Source organism: Desmodus rotundus, chromosome 5 (assembly GCF_022682495.2).
Source record: "Desmodus rotundus isolate HL8 chromosome 5, HLdesRot8A.1, whole genome shotgun sequence".
Lineage (NCBI taxonomy): Eukaryota > Metazoa > Chordata > Mammalia > Chiroptera > Phyllostomidae > Desmodus > Desmodus rotundus.
In genome coordinates, this window is record NC_071391.1 from 130852333 (window position 1) to 130870655 (window position 18323).

The 18323-nt window shown below is 34.6% G+C and overlaps 1 protein-coding gene across 2 annotated transcripts in view; it reads right to left on the reverse strand.

Annotated features, from left to right (window-relative positions):
- Positions 1–18323, reverse strand: part of PSME4 (proteasome activator subunit 4) — a 90397-nt gene that overhangs the window by 22482 nt on the left and 49592 nt on the right. For both annotated transcript variants that reach the window (XM_024552799.3, XM_024552800.3), the window contains exons 19-30: positions 17930–18087; positions 16833–16928; positions 8877–8932; positions 7981–8037; positions 7708–7763; positions 7519–7617; positions 6085–6147; positions 5855–5950; positions 4742–4873; positions 2114–2323; positions 959–1095; positions 200–253 (exon numbers count right to left, since the gene is read on the reverse strand). In XM_024552799.3, coding sequence (XP_024408567.2) covers positions 200–253; positions 959–1095; positions 2114–2323; positions 4742–4873; positions 5855–5950; positions 6085–6147; positions 7519–7617; positions 7708–7763; positions 7981–8037; positions 8877–8932; positions 16833–16928; positions 17930–18087 — 1214 coding nt within the window. The remainder of the gene's footprint in view (positions 1–199; positions 254–958; positions 1096–2113; positions 2324–4741; positions 4874–5854; positions 5951–6084; positions 6148–7518; positions 7618–7707; positions 7764–7980; positions 8038–8876; positions 8933–16832; positions 16929–17929; positions 18088–18323) is intronic.

The following is an 18323-nucleotide window of genomic DNA, read 5'->3' on the forward strand; positions in this document are numbered from 1 at the left end:
AAGTTTCACAGGATTAAAACAGGTTTCTTAAAGAATATCACTCCTATCATTAGCCCCCAAATTGTCTCTTAATCTTGTAAATTCATTAATCATACCACAATATTTTGAGATACAGTCTTTCCTGGCCTACAGAACAGAAACCTCCTATAATATTTGAGATAAAAGATTTGAGAATTAAAAAAAAAATTCTTGTACTTACAGATTTCTCTGCTCCACACCATCTAGCAAAGTGTCTACCAAATTTTCATAGTTCCTTAAAAAAAAAAGAATTCAGGTGATGCATTGTTTTAATACAACATTAAGATGAACATCAGACAATGTCATATAAATTCAAATACTGGCCAGGTTCACTCACTCTCACTGGTGAGAAGCAAACCAGAGAAAAAGCAGATGGATGAACAGGAGGAAAAGAACATGAAGGGTACAAAGAAAACAAAAAAAGTGCTAGGTACACTGAGCAACTCAACTGGTCCTGAGTGGGCTTTTCAAAAGTAAATTTGTGAGTAGTAATCAATTAGTTGGGAATGGTCTGCCTATATGGCACTCCGAGAACATGTAAGGTAGACTACTATATAAAAGTTTATTATTTTTATATAGACATGTGAGGGAAAAACTGATAAGCATATTCATAAGGCAAAGAAACAAATCAAGATAGGAAGGCCCCTAAGTTTTATCAGTGGAAGCACTGAAATGCTTTGGTTCCAAAAATCTAAAAACGGTATATTAATATCTTGATACCAAATTTGTATAACTCTGACTGATATGTGTACTTAAAAATCTCCACAGCTAAAAGTGACAACCAGGGATCTTCGCAATGATTACTTCCTAACGTTTTTGTATTTTTTCAGAATCAACGTGTAAATTTTATTACATAGTTATGGTTCACTGTATTTTAGGGACATTTAAAACCGACTATCTATACTGTAATCTATTCTGACAAGTAGGCACTTATAATTACCTTAGGGCATCAGCATTCTTTTCTTGTTGGCGTTTAAGTCCTTCTTTTATTTCTTCTGAGCTAGGCATTATCTGGTTGGTAGAGGGGTTTTTTGATTGCTGAAGTAATTCTGCTATTCGGACACATGAGTTTGGAATCTTATTAAAAAGAAAAGCCAGGGGAAAAAATGAAGTACTGACACACACTACAACATGCATGAATCTTGACAACACTATGCTAAGTCTAAGCAGCCAGGTACCATTTACGTGAAATGTCCACAATAGGTAAATTCACAGAGAAAGAAAGTAGAGGAGTGGTTTCCAGGGACTATGGACATGGGAGACCTGAGGGTAACTGCTGCTGCCGGACACAGGGTTTCTCCTTGGCTGTTAAAATGCTCTGGAATCAGACCAGTGATAGTTACACAGCCCTGTGAATGTCCTTTTGTGATTTTATAAGCACCTAACACATTAAGATGGTCAACTTTTTGGAATGTGAATCACATTTCAATTAAAACAAATTTTAAGATGGCCTAATTTAAAAACAGATGCAAACAGCAAACTGTTTTATAGAAAAGGCATACACTTAGACCAGTGATTTTAAAACCAGAGGATGGATGTCCAACATAACCACCATAGACAAGTGGGGCATTCGACTGCGTTCACCACACTCTGAGCCGTCCCAATGCTGATGGGTGAGTGTGCACCTGAACACTTGCTGCTGCCTGTCTCCCTCTGAGCACCAACGGACCAGACATTCTCTCCTGTTTCTTCTGTCAAATCATTCCATTTTAATTTTCTTCACTATAAATTATGAACCCTGTGTGGCCAATATTCTGCAACTTTGGGTAAAATATCACCAATTCTCACAGAGGCCACAGACATACAGGAAATAATAGTAACTGCAACAATGTTGCATTTTCCAATGAGCCACTCTTTGTGACTCTTTGTGGCTCACTGGAAAAAAACCACCTAGCTCGCTCCTGGCCATCCTCCAACCTCCTACTCCACCCTTCTATCTACAGTAATGATAACACAGTAAACAGAAAACAAATGCTTAAAACAATGAGAATTAAATCTCAAAAATATTATTACTGAAAAAAGACATGAAAATAAAAAGCATTGAAACAAGGCAGTATTTCCACTAAAATCTGAGTTACAAAACTGCTATGCTTACTGTGAAGTCCAAGCCAATTGTTTCATATTGCCGATGAATCTTTTCTGCGAGATCATCGAACAGTCTCACTATGGATGGCTTTTCCAGGGACATTGCTTTGCTAAGACCAGAAGAAACAATTGCCGGCCAAGTCTGTACAATGCAGTCCCAATCATGAAGGTTTGCCAAGCACACACCACTGTGATTTCCAAGGAGACAATACAAGGCACCCTGTGGGAAAAAACGATTAATATGTGATCTAAGAAGCATTGTTTAATTGTAGCCAACTCATCTACATGATGCTTTTAAATTTACTAAACACCAATTACTTAAAGTGTTTGACACTGTTTAATAAATTAGGTTCACTTATTTAACATGTTACTTTTAGAAATCTGAACTTGACATAATTGTCATCCATCAATATTTTCTCTAAACCATTTAAGAGAGGGTTAGCTCAAAGAATGGCTATTAAGATAATAGAGAAAGGAAAGGATGTTTTTAATACACAGCTTTCATTCATTCCAATTCTCTTGTACTACAACTATATTACAAACATCATGAACTGTGCCACTCTTTGCATTACAGGGCACAGTGTTTGGAATACTTTCTAAAATAGTAGTTAACATCTATATCATCCCTATGAGATAGTATTTTCCTTATCCTGTGTCATTTCGTAAACATACAAACAAGGTTACTTAATTATCCTGTGTATTTTCTACTCGTAAGAGTTCAATTAATCAGAATGATTCTGATGACAGTAGGTATCCCTTTTGAATGAAAAGAGCAATTAGTACTACCAAAACATTTTATTCCTGAACATTCTCCCTAACTAAATTCTAGACTGGCTTCTTACCCCCCCCCCCCCCGCGATGTTCTACTCCTCTTAACAGGCTCTTATAAGGTCACTGTTATGCTCAGTTTTCCTGGTCTAATAAGACATTTTAGACTTTGATATTACTTGACTTACCCAATTTTGTCCATTTAAAATGCTCTCAATTAGATCAACAACATACCACCCAGTGAGTTAGACCTTCTACCACATTCTTGAATTATACCTACACATTAGGGGACAGCAAACTTTTCCAATAAAGGGTCAGGTAGTAAAGAGTTGGCCATACGGTCTCTGTTGCAACTACTCATCTCTGCCACTGTAGCATGAAAATAGCCATTGACAATACAGAAATGAATGGACGTGGATATGTTCCAATAAAACGTTACATGCAAAAGCCAGCAACTGAGCCAAATCTATAGTTTGTTGACCTGTCCTCATAGGCTAACTTCAAGGAACATCTTAAGCTCTCATGTTAACTCTTTCCAGAGAGCAACTGGCAGTGCTGACTGAGTCTTCCTCCTAGAAAGATTATGTCCTTATCTTCTGTAATTCCTCCTCATTTCTTTCTTTTTAAAAAAAGATTTTATTTTGCCCTGGTTGGGGGCACACAAGAGGTAAGCACACATTGATGTTTCTCTCCCTTTTTCTCTAAAAATAAATAAAATATTTTTAAAAGATTTTATTTTATTTTTTTCAGAGAGAGGAAGGGAGAAAGAGAGGGAGAGACACATCGATGTGGGAGAGAAACACAGATCTGTCGCCTCTAGCACACCCCTAGCCAGGGGCCTGGCCCACAACCCAGGCATATGGCATGACTGGGAATTGAACTGATGACCTTTCACTTTGAGGGACGAAGCCCAACCCACTGAGTCACACCAGTTAGGGCTGTAATTCCTCCCCCTCACTTCTTGATGTATTTCTGACCTTTGCCTTTTCAGCCTTCTAATGAAGTTTCCTCAACACCTACCTCTTCTCATTCTTCTCCTTGGCTCTCTTACCCATGTCTAAAGATTCCACCAACACAAACTGAAACGCTGTCTTTAAACTCCACACTAACATGTCTAACTGCCTACCTGAAACTGCCTCTTTGTTTACAGGAACTACTTCAAATTAAACATGTCCAAGCAAACTAATTTATAATATATTCTCCCTTTCTCTAGTGTACCCAACAACCAGTTGTACAACCCAGAACCTGAACAATTTTCATAGCTCCTTTTATCAGTCTCCACATACTCAACCACCAAGTCATACCAATTCTCCCTCCTAAATCCTCTGCAGTGAACCCAATTCTATCTGACGGTATAGCAATCACTGTATTCCACCTACACTCTATATCGCATCCCTATGAGGTAGTATTTTCCTTATCTGGCGCCATTCCCTTCCTTCTCTGCTCTAATCACACAGTTATTCAAACTTACTATGTTCCACGCCCTCCATGCTGGTCACATTACCCTAAACAGTTTTTGGTCTTTCACCCCCTTCTCCCACACGCCACCTGGCACACTTATCCATTGGTGCTCAACTCAAGTTACACCCTACATTTTCTCCATCATAATACTGATAAAAAACATAGGTAAGTAAAATAATTGGGAAGAAAAAAAAAGACTATACCTGTGAAGTGTACTGATGTCTTCAGCTTACTTTGAAATACATAAAAAGATGGATGAAGAGGTGGACAGATATGTGATAAAGCAAATATAGCAAAATGGTAAATAAAGAACCTGAATGGTGGATGTATGGATAATTTACTACAGATTTTCAACTGTTCTATAAGTTTGAAAATTTTCATAGTAAAAAAAAACAAAAAAAACCTGTACCTTGAACTGCTGCTGTGTGACATCTTGTCTATCAGGTCGTAAGAACTCCAAAACCAAGGGAATGATATCTCTGCAACAGAAGTTATATACTCCCAAGGCAGCAAAAAATGTTTGCTGAGCCTTATTTCTGACCTGGAGAAAGTATTATTAACAGAGGACTTTTGTTCAATGGTAGACAAACTACAAAAATTCCTAAATGATTAATGATAAAAAAGTAATAATTTAAATAGTATTAACAGAAAATATATCAAAGCAATGCTTTATCAAAAACAAGTAATTCTTTTTATCAAAAGTAAAGCATTACCACCAACTGTACCCACAGTTTAGGTTACATTAGGAAGAGACAGAATGGAACCAACAAGCATTTGATCAGTAACATAATCAGCAGAACATTAAACATAACCAGCAGAATATTAAACTTATTTTGAGTTACTCTTGACTTTCTCCAAAACAGAGAATTTAACTTTTTTCAGTATAAACCCTAAGTACTGCTTACATATTTTGAACAAAAATGATTCAGTATAAGTGTATAACCCATGAAATAGCTAAATAATAATAAATAATAACTGATTATAGCAAAAGCAACACACTCTACATATTTCAAACTCTTTTAAAGATTACTATAGGTGAAATCTCTGAGTTAGAGACCAGTTTCCCAATTTATATTATTTTACAAACACAGACTAACTGGTGGTACATGAATCTGTACTTTTTCTAGTTCTCTGTGCTTAGAGATGCCAGATAATCTCTTTGTCCTATGCTACTTAAAGGGCAGGCCCCACAACTAACTGACATAATAGCAGCTTTCTGAAACCCAAGCTTAACACCTAAAGGAATTACATAGCCTTCAGGATGAGATTTAATTAAGTGGCACCAGTATTACACTAGCATTACTCAACTTAAAGTAATTTCTTAAAAAATTTGAGAAGCAATTACGAACAGCAAAAATAAACATTATTTTAAAAAGAATCGTAATATTAGCTTGAATATATTTTCAATTTAAAAGATACTTTCTGTGCCAATACATTTAAACTCCCCTGTTAAAATGGGGGTATTCGACTGCGTGTAATAAAATGGGAGAGTCGGCAAGGGCAGTGTTTAGACTAGCCTTACCTGACTGTACGAACTTGTAGACAAACGAAGAAGATCTCTGATCATATCTTGGTGTACCTTTTTGTACTCACAACCCTCAACAGTTAGTGTTCGCAGCTATGAAAAGAAAACAATGTAAATCAAATCTCAAACTTTGTACTAGAAGTTCATTTAATGATGAAGTAACACAAATAATTAAATATTCGTCTAGAAAACTATTTAACAAAGTCATCATGTAAAAAGATACTTACCTCATGCTGCAACATTACTCTGTCAATCAGTAGTGCTCTGATATGCTGTTTTTTCCCATGGAGCTGAAAGACAAAGCAGCAAACACTTCAGTCAACATTTTCCCTAAGTAACCTCAACAATGGATTGTCCTGAATCCCTTAATGAAAAATTATTCCAAAGAATGTCATGGCAGGCTGGTGGGCAGTGGAGATATTTTATTTATTCTAAAGCCATCAGGCTTAAATTAAAATATACTATTTCAATAAATTTTATGTCTAATACTAGAAATGTCCCCTTTAATTGGCTCATCCAACACCCTGTTTTTCTGATAATCTATGAAAGGATCCATGCATGGGAAAATAATGGAGTTGGTTCTTACTCAAAGTACAAAAATGACCTACTGACTCTGCTACATTTTTAGGTAGATCTCCTAAGTAACTGTGTATGTTTACTACAGTGCCTTCTACTTTTCTGAAAGTTATCATTTAAGCTCTCCCTCACTCTCAGTCTTCTACCAGTCACATTGGTCGTCAAGTCCCCACAGTTCCTTCTTCTTTCAGAACACCTTATCTCCACCCTAATGCCCGTGCCTTGACTCAGGCTATTTTTTCATCTGGGCTGTTATACTTTTACCACCTTCCCTTCTTCCTGTCTCAATCTCCCACTGCTTACTTTTCATACTGGTTACAGAGCTTTTCAAAATTCAGTGAATTAAATATTGCTCTTTCCAATGCTCAGGTCAGACCTAGGTAAGAACCTTTAATGACACCCCGACTGAATACAAAACTGAAGTACTTTCTGGAGAGACAACTATAAATGACCTAGTTTACCACTCACCACGCTTCCCTATAGCCAGTTTCCTAAAGCATGCATGTTCGTAACATCTCCCCGCTCTCTTATATGCCATTCCCTCCGTCCAGCACCTCTTGCCTAAACAAGGAACTCACTCAACATTTTTAGACTCAATGTCAACAGAAGTCTCCTATAAAGAAAGTTGTCCAAAACATCAAATTGCTGACTTGAGTATTCCTTCTTCCATGCCCCTAGAGAAACTTGTTCTGACGTCTCCTGAAGCACAAATACAACATAAGGTATATTTTTCTCAAATCTACACAAAGTCCAATGCTTTAAATTCATGCCTTTGGACCACTGCTCCTACCTTTTACTCAGTTCTGCAGGTTCTTACAAGGCAACCTGAAAGATGGTGCCACATTAGCACAGTCCAAATTCCCTCTGAGAGTTCAGAGGCTAGCGTTGAAATTGACAGAAGAGTTTGTATCAGAAAAATACATTTTCTTTCTAGGACCCTTCTGGCTATACCATGACATATTTGAAAATCTACTATTTTTGCTTATGAAAACTTCCTCCCCGTGCTGACTAATTGCTAGATGAGGTGGTTGGATCAATATCACACACCTTTAAAAAAATTTAGAGTTGTAAGTGAAAATACTGACCCGATTTTCCATTGATTTCTTTACTAGGTTAAAGCTTTTCCAACGGGAGTCAAATTCATGCTTGTGAGATCCTTGGAATTGCAAAAGGTCTCCAATAATCTGTGTCAAAGAATTTCCAATTTTGTATTTATAAGTCATCACATCAACCATTCATACTAATAATTATAAACTGTTAGATAACAAATGTACCTTTATGATAAGAAATAAGGACTTGGTATCATCTTCTGAATTATTAAGTATGTGGTCTACAACAGGAGAAGAAATAGGACTTTGGTTAAAATATTTTGAATTACTACAGTATTCCTAATCCATTAGTTAAAATCTATTAGTTGAGGGGGAAAAACAAACAGTGCCTGATATTCTCACCATTTAGAATAAAATATGATAAGTAAAAGCACATATGCTACAGACTCAAATTCCTACTTACTAAAGAAAATACGTTAAATGCATATATGTACTTACTAAGAAGTTTCCTTATGACCCTAGCAATTGCTTCCCGGTGGTTCTCTCTAGATAGATCTATTTTAGAAAAAAGAGAGAATTTATTTTAGACACAATGAAATGTTCCCATACCTCTCAAGTTTATATCAACAGTGTGTGTCAAGAACATATGTATTCAGGAAAAAAACAAATGGATCAGCCTTTATCATGGTCGGGTTAGTGGTTACACACGATACAGAATAATCTTCACATTTACAAGGATCTGCTTACAAAACTGTATTGGACAGGAAAGGAGGTAGGAGGAAAACCACCCATCTTTGCTAATATTCCAAAGGCTTTATTTACTAATTAGCGACCGTAAGTGCACAGGATTCTCTAATTAGTTATGGGTGACCTAAATCAAGCAAGCTAAAATTATACTCTAGCAATTAATGTATGCAACTAACTCCAGTGTTAATCCAGCAATAAGAAAGTGTGTCAAATTTCTATTAATGTCAGATTCAGAACATTAACAAAATAAAATGTTTTACATATTTATATAAAATTTAACTGATAGAAAAATACAAAGAATACATAAATGTTATAATATTCCCATTCATATCAAGTATAATATATCAGTTCTAAAACAATTCTAAATATAAATAACTATTACAATATATGAAAGTCTGCCTCTACACATAAAAAACATCCAAATACTTATTTATTGACCCAATTTCTATCTTTTACTGGATATTCTTTATGTAATAATTTTCTAGTTTCTCTAGAAAAAGAAAAAAAACACAATTGTGTAATTAATATTCATTTTATATATACAAAGATTAGGAAAATTATAACTACAAAATTATTCCACTTCAACACTTGTATAGTAATTGACAAAGAAAATGTCCACAGATTTACTCAGATTAGGGTTCACATACCATATTCAAGTCCAGTATACAACTTTGTCTCTTCCAAGGACACCATAGTTGGTACCCTGTATAAAAACAAGAGTGCTTATATTTATTAATAATACCAATAAGAAGGATTAAAAGGGAAAATGTCATTGCTAAATGTCATTGTTTAAATCAAAACAAAGATGATGGTCTTTTAACAAATACAGAATTCCCATCTCCCACAGTCCAATTCTTTACTCTATCCTTCTGAGGATTAATGCTATCTGTTTCATCAGTAAGGACAATGTTATTCATCTTAAAGAGAATGTTAATTACATTTAATGACTTTAGGAGAGAAATTCACTGCAAAAATGAGCAAAGTACTGATATCCTATATTTAAGTGTACAAGCTTAAGTCTGATGATAAACATTTACACAAAGAAAAGTCAGATTTGTAATGGCATAGTAGAGATTAAAACTAGTTACCAAAAACTCTCAAATTTTATTGTAAAATATATAGCATAGCAAACAAGCTTCCTTAGATAATCACCCTTTCTCTTAAAACCAGCCAAACCGATCTCTCCTACCACCTGCAGAAAAATGTCACTACTTCTGAAGATGTTCAGATATAAAAGATACTGCAATTCCTGAAGATCTGTCACAAAGAAGTATGTTACTAGAACAAAACAAGCTAGAGAAACCCAGTAAACGGTTAAAGGTCACTTTTCGGGTATTTAGGAACAGGTTTTTAGCCCTGGCTGGTGTGGCTCCGTGGACTGAGCACCAGCACCAGCGTATGAGCCGGAAGGTTGCTGGTTTGATTCCTGATCAGGGCACACGCCTGGCAACCAATCCATGTTTCTCTTGGTCTTTGATGTTTCTCTCTCTCTCCCTCCCTTCCCCTCTCTCTGAAAATAAATAAATAAAACCTTAAACATAACAACAGGTTTTACTGGGAAACATGAACCTTTATAACTGAAATCTAAGTTTTCTTCATCGAAAAATATATTACTTTTCAACATTTTGTCAAAATATGAGAGTCAATTCAATAACTTTTTATAAACAAAGAGATAATACTTTCTAAGGAAAAACAGGCACAAATGCCAAGAAAACAAGGGGCCAGCATATCTAATACAGGGTTAATTATTAATAAACAAGTTTTATATATTGTCCATTACTCATAAATTACACAGCCTTGTAATGAAGAAAGCACTTTTAAAATCGACATGCCCCCATTTCTATTGCATTTTTTAAGCTGAATTAAGTTATCTTTACCATAATATTTCATGGTTTAAATTCTGGAATTTATCTAAATAGTAATAATATTAAGATTATTAAAATGCCAATTATTTAACTACATCCCCCAAACCCACAATCTAATGCCTAATAATATCTCAAGTTTCAAAACCAAGCCTACAGAGAATGAACAAAACAAAGAATGGAAATAGTTTATAATATAAAATGCTAATTTACTTCTCAGAGACTTTATAGTTCAAATTCTAATTCTTAAAACCTGATTTTCATTCTATAAAGCTCCAACCTTTGACAACAGCTTGCAAGCTTGAGCATTCAGGAAAATTGTGTATGACTGCCCTGCCTGGTGTGGTTCAGTGGATTGGGAATCATCCTGCAAACAGAAAGGTCACGGGTTTGATTCCCAGTCAGGGCAAACGCCTTGGGTTGTGGAGAGGGTTGTGGGGCAGGTTGTGGAGAGGGTGTGCAAGGGGCAACATATCGTCGTTTCTCTCACACATCAGTGTCTCCCTCTCTTTCTTTCTCCCGCCCTCCCCCTCTCTCTAAAAATAAATAAGTAAATATAGTTTTTTTAAAAATTGTGAATGCTAGAAAAATATGGATATATCCGAAATCTAGTCAGTAAAATCAGATTCATTTACAATGAACCTCAAGGAGTCCAATGTGTCTACTGAAATTAGATTTCACCAGCAAAGAGAAAAAGGTTGCACTCAAGTTTAACAAGCATAAAGCATAAGACTGTTTGTACCCAGCCCCAAACTGACAATCTCCCCAGGGTAGAAGATGAGGAAGTGCTTGTCTTGAGCTGTCACATGATAGGACATGTCTCCTCACTGCTGCTATAAATATAAGTAGTTTGATAAAGCAGGAATACAATTGTACCTTACCCATTCCATATCTAATACTAAATAATATTAAACCAAGCATGCATTTTAATTATCACAAAACTACTCTTTCAAGTAACATAAAAAGCAATCTCTATAGCAAACTTCTGAACAATTTTTAGTATATCCAAAGGAGGGAAAAACCTATCAAACAAACATATCAACTGGGAATTTGAAATGCTTTTCTTGTATGCATATCAGACCCAGTAACACTAATTACTTTGTAATCACATTTAAAAACAAGTCTCATCTAAAATCCCTGATACTAATTTTTAAAATCCATGTATCACTCTAAATTGTTTCCTACCAAAAAATTTAAAGAGAGATTATCAGTTATTACAATTACTTTAAAACATCAACCCATATGGGATTTTAAAGTATTAAGTAACACATTTAAATAAAAATTACTTAGGATTTTATTTTTAAAACCTGAATTAAAATACATCTACCATAACTCAAGTGTATAGAAGGTACCTGGTTAGACATAAATTACAGTTTTATTTGTTCTTACCCATCACAAATTTCTTTTATGCTTGTTTACCTAACATTCAGCTTTAATTGATCCCTTCTTATCTAACGAATGTATTAAACTCCATTTGTTCTGACAAGTTTTATACTCTGTTTCTCAGCAAGTGGAAATACATATTTATAGAAAATTATTTCTTCTGATCTTTAAAAAAATAAAATTCATGACCTAAGATTTTATGATTTTATCTCTATGTGGTCACATTAATATAATTTGACAGAGGAACTAAATAAAATTCTGACACATAATTTCAACAACAAATTATAAATAATACCATCTAAAAACAATAATGTTAAATCAGCTTCATGGCAATTAAATAGTACCAGACCACCTAATTTATAACAAAATCTACTCAATGTGTGTGCCACTGGAGCTGGAGGTGGGGGTGGGGTGGTGAACGCCTGTTAAGTTTTCCACAACTATGTTATTTGTACCACTAGATGGCAATCTTCTTTAGATTTGATAGAGTAGAACTGAAAACAATCACTGGTGGAAAAGGATGGTGAAAAAGGAAGAAATGACTAATAATATCAAAACAAAATATACAAGTCAAATATGCAAATGAAGGCTAAGTTAACTGTCAGGAAAGAACTGCAAGCAGTGATAACTATTCTCATCTATAGGTGAGAGAACAGGGTACCCTTTCCAATAATCCCTTCCCTCCCAAGTGAAAACAAACATCAGTATAAAACCAAGCCACTAACAGATATTTTTTTCCATTCAAGATTACAAGTGTTTCACAAGAGTTATTTGGCCTATTTCCAGGTTCTGTTATGCAATTCAATCCTAGGCATCAATAGCAATAAACACAAATGGAAAGCTGGCTCTTACTCTACCATGTGCACAAAAGGTGGCTAAGAAAGAGAAATCTTACATAGTGCTAGGTTTAAAATTAATGCTGAGCAAAAGAACTATTCCCATGTCTGACACACAAGCTTTTAAAAATCAATGAAAACAGTCAGAAGGTGAAATAAGGAGAAAACAGGATTACTCACCGTGGAGTAGTAACTGTTTCCTTTTCTGTGTGCGGCTCCCCCAGCAGAGCTGGGTAGTTCCCTGGAGGTGCCAAGAGAGGTTAGCTAGCCCTGCCCCTCATCGCATAACAACACATCCTTTCACATATTACTGAAATGGTCTCAACTCCTAGACCTTAAGTATGAATTTTTCTTGAATGAAAAGTTCGTAAAAGCTGAGATCCTAAGAATGACTTAATAGATCTATCAGAGAAAAGGGGGCACAAAGTAAAGAAGAAATATTTGAGATGAAAAATGAGGACTCCTCTACCTTGAGTAACCCTGTTTTTATAGATGTTAGGTTTCTGCTTTATGTGATAGCTGGTTAGACCCAAGAAGATTACGAGTGGACTGCAAAAGGAGAAACTAATGACGATTTGCAGATTAAAGACAAGTGCCCAAAATTCCTGTAACCCTGGAAAGCCATACTCCAACTTCCACATTTATAAACATAGAACTATGAGTATAAACTATACCGCAAATATTTCTATTAAATCATTACCTAGAGGTTCCAAGAGCAAAACAGAGATTCCATTTTAAGATTACTTCAGAAGACTTAGTGTCTGACAAAACTGTTAAAAATTAAAATTGTACTAAAGTGAAAAAATAAATTACCCTTGATTACCCTAAAAGGACCTTATTTTACCCATCATTTGAAACAGTAAAATGTACAGCGTGTACAAGGTATTTAGTGACCCCTTATACTGCTACAAGCCAAAAATTACAATGCAGATACCACTAGGTATATTATTTAGTTTATCCTTATTAGTATAATCAACTCGCCTAAGCTTTTTATTTTTTGTCAGTCTAATCATTTAGCACAGAAAATTGATTTTCACATTTAGTAGTCATCTCCCTGAACAATGAAATTTTAAGACCATCCCATATACTCTACTAGGAACTAGGATTTTCTTATAGGAAAACTCAGAACTAAGCTTCCAGTTTTTCATTACTGCAGTTCCAGAAGACAGACACTGCTAATGCATGCTCAAGGCAAACTTAATATTGAATGGTCCGACCAGAAAAATAAATAAATAAATGAAATTAAGGCAGCTAGAATATTTTACCTAATTGAGATCTATGTAAAAAAATTAAAATGTACGTTTAAATTTTAAAAATTATTTGAGCTCTGGCTGGTGGTATGGCTCGGTGGACTGAGTGCCGTGCTGGCCTGCGAACCAAATGGTCACTGGTTTGGCACCTGGTCAGGGCACATGCCTGGGCCAGGCCCCCAGCAGGAGGCATGCAAGAGGCAACCAAATGAAGTATCTCTCAATCACCAGTGTTTCTCTCCCTCTCTTTTCCCCTCCCTTCCCCCTCTCTAAATAAATAAATAAAATCTTTTAATAAATTTAAAAAAAATTGTTTGAGTTGTTATACGCATCCAAAAACTGTTTGAGTATTTCAGAAAATCCATAATGTCCCATAAAACAAAGGCAAAAATGTTAGAAACAAGAGTGATTCCCCTCAGGCGTCTTAGGCATTAACAAAAGCGTTTGTTACATTTATATATTTCCTTTTCTCCCCCACCTGGTACATTTTACTTTACTTCCTATGGAGTAACTAATGTCCGATGGGTTTTCTTTCCATCTACTAGCTTCAAACTGACCTGCTGCTGATAATTTAATTAATTATTATGCTACAGATATTCTTTCCTCACACTAGGCAGTGTGATTTAATATCACAAAAACAATGGCACCATCCATTTAAATCATTTAATTTTTTTTCAAATCAATTTACATTTAGAAGATTTTGACAACTGACTTATTAAAGAAGCATTTCAGAAATTAAAAAAGCTGACTTTATTTTATGATACTTTGATTGAGAACTAATTTACTATCAGTCAAAACAGTCAAAATGTTATATAAAGAAAATAAATATAATAAGGCACACATTACCAAACAAATTAAAATTTCAGATGAAGATACCAGTTAGAAATTAGTTTTAAAGGAAAGGATTCTGTTAAGAACTAGTTAAAAGCCCAGGAAAGACTTTATAAACTTGTTTTGGCAACTCAAAGGCAAAGGGAATGCTCATTCATCCTAATTCTACTTCATATAAACATTATCCTGCACAGATGTATGTAACTATGAAGAACCCTGAAAATGTGTTTTATTCAGTGATCAGGAAGATTGACATTTTCACCATTTTATATTTTACCTCATTATGTATTATTAAATATACAGGGGTTAGCAAAAGTAGGTTTACAGTTGTTTGAGAAATACAATTAATAATACAAAAATAAACTGTTTTGCATACTCACAACTGCAAACCTACTTTTCCCCACCCCATATATAAGAGAACATTTTATACATACATTTTAAAATATATTTAAAAGCATAAACAATTATATGTTTATAGTAAATACAACTTTTATTACTTCATTGTTTCATTATATTAAATTTTCACACCAAAAGTGAAAATTCTAAAGCAAAACTTTTCAATCTAAATTATCTTTCATCTTCAAATTTTCTGGGAAAAATCTATAAAGAATATTCGGGGCCAACTCTATAGCTTATAATGTACAGTAATGAAAGCTAACAAACTAATTATATTCCATTGCATCCATAAAATTTTTTATTACATGGTATTCTTTTTCTTATTGAAAGTGCATTTCATTATTATAAACCTAATTGGTTTATAATTATGAAATATATGGCAATTCTGTCCCAATGCACATTTATTTCAAAATATAAAGACTTTGCTTCAATTCACTATTAAGAGTGTACATGGCATAAAAGAGGGACATGCTGATATGAAATGCAACAGACAACCTCTATCTAAACCTCTTGAGCTGACCCTTCAAGCAGTGCATCCTAATGATCACTCTACACTAAAAACCCTCACGCCCTGGCTCAGTTGGTTGAGCGTCATCCTGTAAACCAAGGGGTCACAGGTTTACTGGTCAGAGCACAGGCCTGGGCTGCAGGTTCTGGTCTCAGGTCAGGCATACACAGAAAGCAACCAGTCGATGTTTTTCTCCCCATCTCTCTCCCTCCCTTTCCCTTTCTCTAAAATCAATAAGCATGTCCTCAGGTGAGGAGATATTTATATATATATATGTATATATGTCATCATATACACAGATTATACATGCTTTTGCTTTTAAATAAATTGTTGGACTAAATGACGATACTTCTCACTGTCAACATGTTCAAGTACAACTAAACTTACTAATGTAATAAATTAAGTATGAAATCACTTTTTAGCATGCCATAAAAAAGTTAATTCTCAATGTATTACACTGTTAAGATCAGCAGCAAAATCAAAACCATTTTTGTAGGTCTTGCTTAAAAATAATGTTTAAAATCAATGTCTCTTAACAAAAATAACAGTGGTAAAATTGCTTATAACAAACTATAAAACTAATGAAAAACCAAAGTTCTTTTACAGAATTCAGCAAAATCCTAGGTAAACTGAAAACAGATTTCCTTACCTGGAATGACCCTACTTCTCCATCTTAAATCTAATACGCAATCTAAAGTTCAATGCCTAGAAATAGTTTTTAGATTGAAATAAGTGGAAATTATGAAAAAGTATAGGGAAGACAAGCCACATTTTAAAACAAATCCTTGAAGCTTTTCAATATTTTTGTTGCAAAATCCACAAATAATTCTCTGTGTTTTTTGAGGGGGCAGGGATTACTTACTCATTTGTATGTGATTTTCATTATATTGCTGAGCAATGAGATGTCGATGCCAACAGATAACGATCTACACTGACGCACTGAAACTAGCAGCTATCTACTTCCTAAGGGGGCTGAAGTTACACATTGCCAATTTCTGTTCAGTTGTTTTCAACTTACATGGTAGCATTAACAATGGACTAAATCAAGACAAAATAGTAATACTCTTGAAAAGCACTTAAATTCATAAGAGCAACTCATTAGATCTAAGAAGTTCAAAATCATAATGAATAACTTTGAACAAATTTTTATTAAAGGACACCCCAGGATTTTTGCAAATCTTTAACCAACACTGACTGCAAACAAACTAGTAATTTTCTTTCCTTTTTAAAGAGGAATATTTATCTTCATTAACTCAGTACACTAGCAGATGAACTTAAATATCTCCAAGTTCATATTTTAAAACTCATCTATAATGAAAGTCGTCCTGGCCCTATATGAAGATCTAAGTAAGTCTTAAAGTTTATAGACCAGATTGTGCCTCAGGTATTTGTTGCCTAACAATGAAAAAAAAGGTTAAAAGTGATACAGAAACGACACCAGTAATTACAAACCCAGGAACTCGTTATGTGACTAAGACTTAAAATATATGCAAAATGCCAAACCAGCAAAATAGGTAAAGTAATTATTTTTACTTACAAATTAGTGACTGGCTCTCCTTTCAACGGAGGTAAGAGGTTTCCTGAGCCAATTAAACAGTTGTGCACTATAGTTAGACTCTGCAGAACATCATCTCTGGAAAAGACAAAAGGTATTTTCATATTTCGGAAGACTCCAAATCCCTCTTTAAGAAAAGGCCAAAAGTCTAGGGTGAAGTACAAAAACTTTATCAAGTGGGGATATACAAAATTAAGGCAAAGAAATAGCAAACATCACAGTTTAAGCACTTAATAATACAAAGTGCAATAATTAAATAGATATTTACTGGTAATAAGAGACCTGTTTATATTTAAACAAGTTCTAAATAATCACAAGTAACAACTAAATACCTTTTATGAAACAATTCTGAATGTAATCACGTTTACCTGAAGATCACTACCACTAACAAAAATGGAAAACAAATGTACACATCTCCCAGCATATGGACTAGCTAAATGCTTACTTCAAAAGGCAGTTTTGTAGTACATAGTTGACATTAAGTCAATCACACTTCTTCCTCCAAACTCATTTCTACTGAATTTGCTATTAAAATTTCATATTCGACATAGTAATTTTCTTACTACTATTTTCACGAACTTTCAAAGATCCAAACTATAGAAGTCTAATGACCTCAATTAGATTCTGTTTCTTATAAAAAGCTCCTAGGAGGAGAAAAAAAATTATATCATAACGCTTTTTCTGTTAAGTAATATTCATGTCAATAACATGAATTGCTAAGAAGATACAACCTAGTAAATCTAAGCTGAATCTAGAAAAGCAGGAACTTCATTTCGAAGGGGGCACACCTACACACATCCTCAAAGATGCACAAGTGAAACCGCTAAGTAGAAAGCACTATAAACAAACTAGGAAAAAGCCCAATTTCCCATTTGAACTGTTTAAATGATATGACAAAATTTCTGTTAAACAATGCTGTATTAAACTGTTTTCTAATTCCACTTATGGAGATTTTCAACACATTCTGAGCACGAACACATCAGATATGACAAAGGAGAGGCACAAAAATAATTTTTTAGTCTGCAACCATAAAACAAACACCAATTAATTATTTAAAAAAAAAAAAAGAAAGAGCTAACCTGGACATTTCGAGTTCTCCATCCCCACAAAGCTGGAGTTTGATGAGTTCGGGTTGGAGAAAAGAGTCCAACAGATAGAAAGCAAAAGCTACTTCATCGGAAGAAGGAACATGCCACTGGATGCCCAGATTCCAAAGGTCCCCAGGTTTACCCCAGTCCTAGAGAAGAACAGCATTTGTTCAGCAGATCGAGAAGTTGAAAAAAGAACATATTTACGCGATTTTAAATGTTTTAAGGCATATATGTGTGAGTATTCCAAACCTAAGGTAGCAAAAAAAGGGCATGAAAACATATTACCCCCCTTCATTGTAACTCCTAAAAAAGGCCTCCCTGAAGAACTCCTCAAATACTAGTTTACTTATGAGAGTAACAGTAAGCTTACATCATGAGTCTT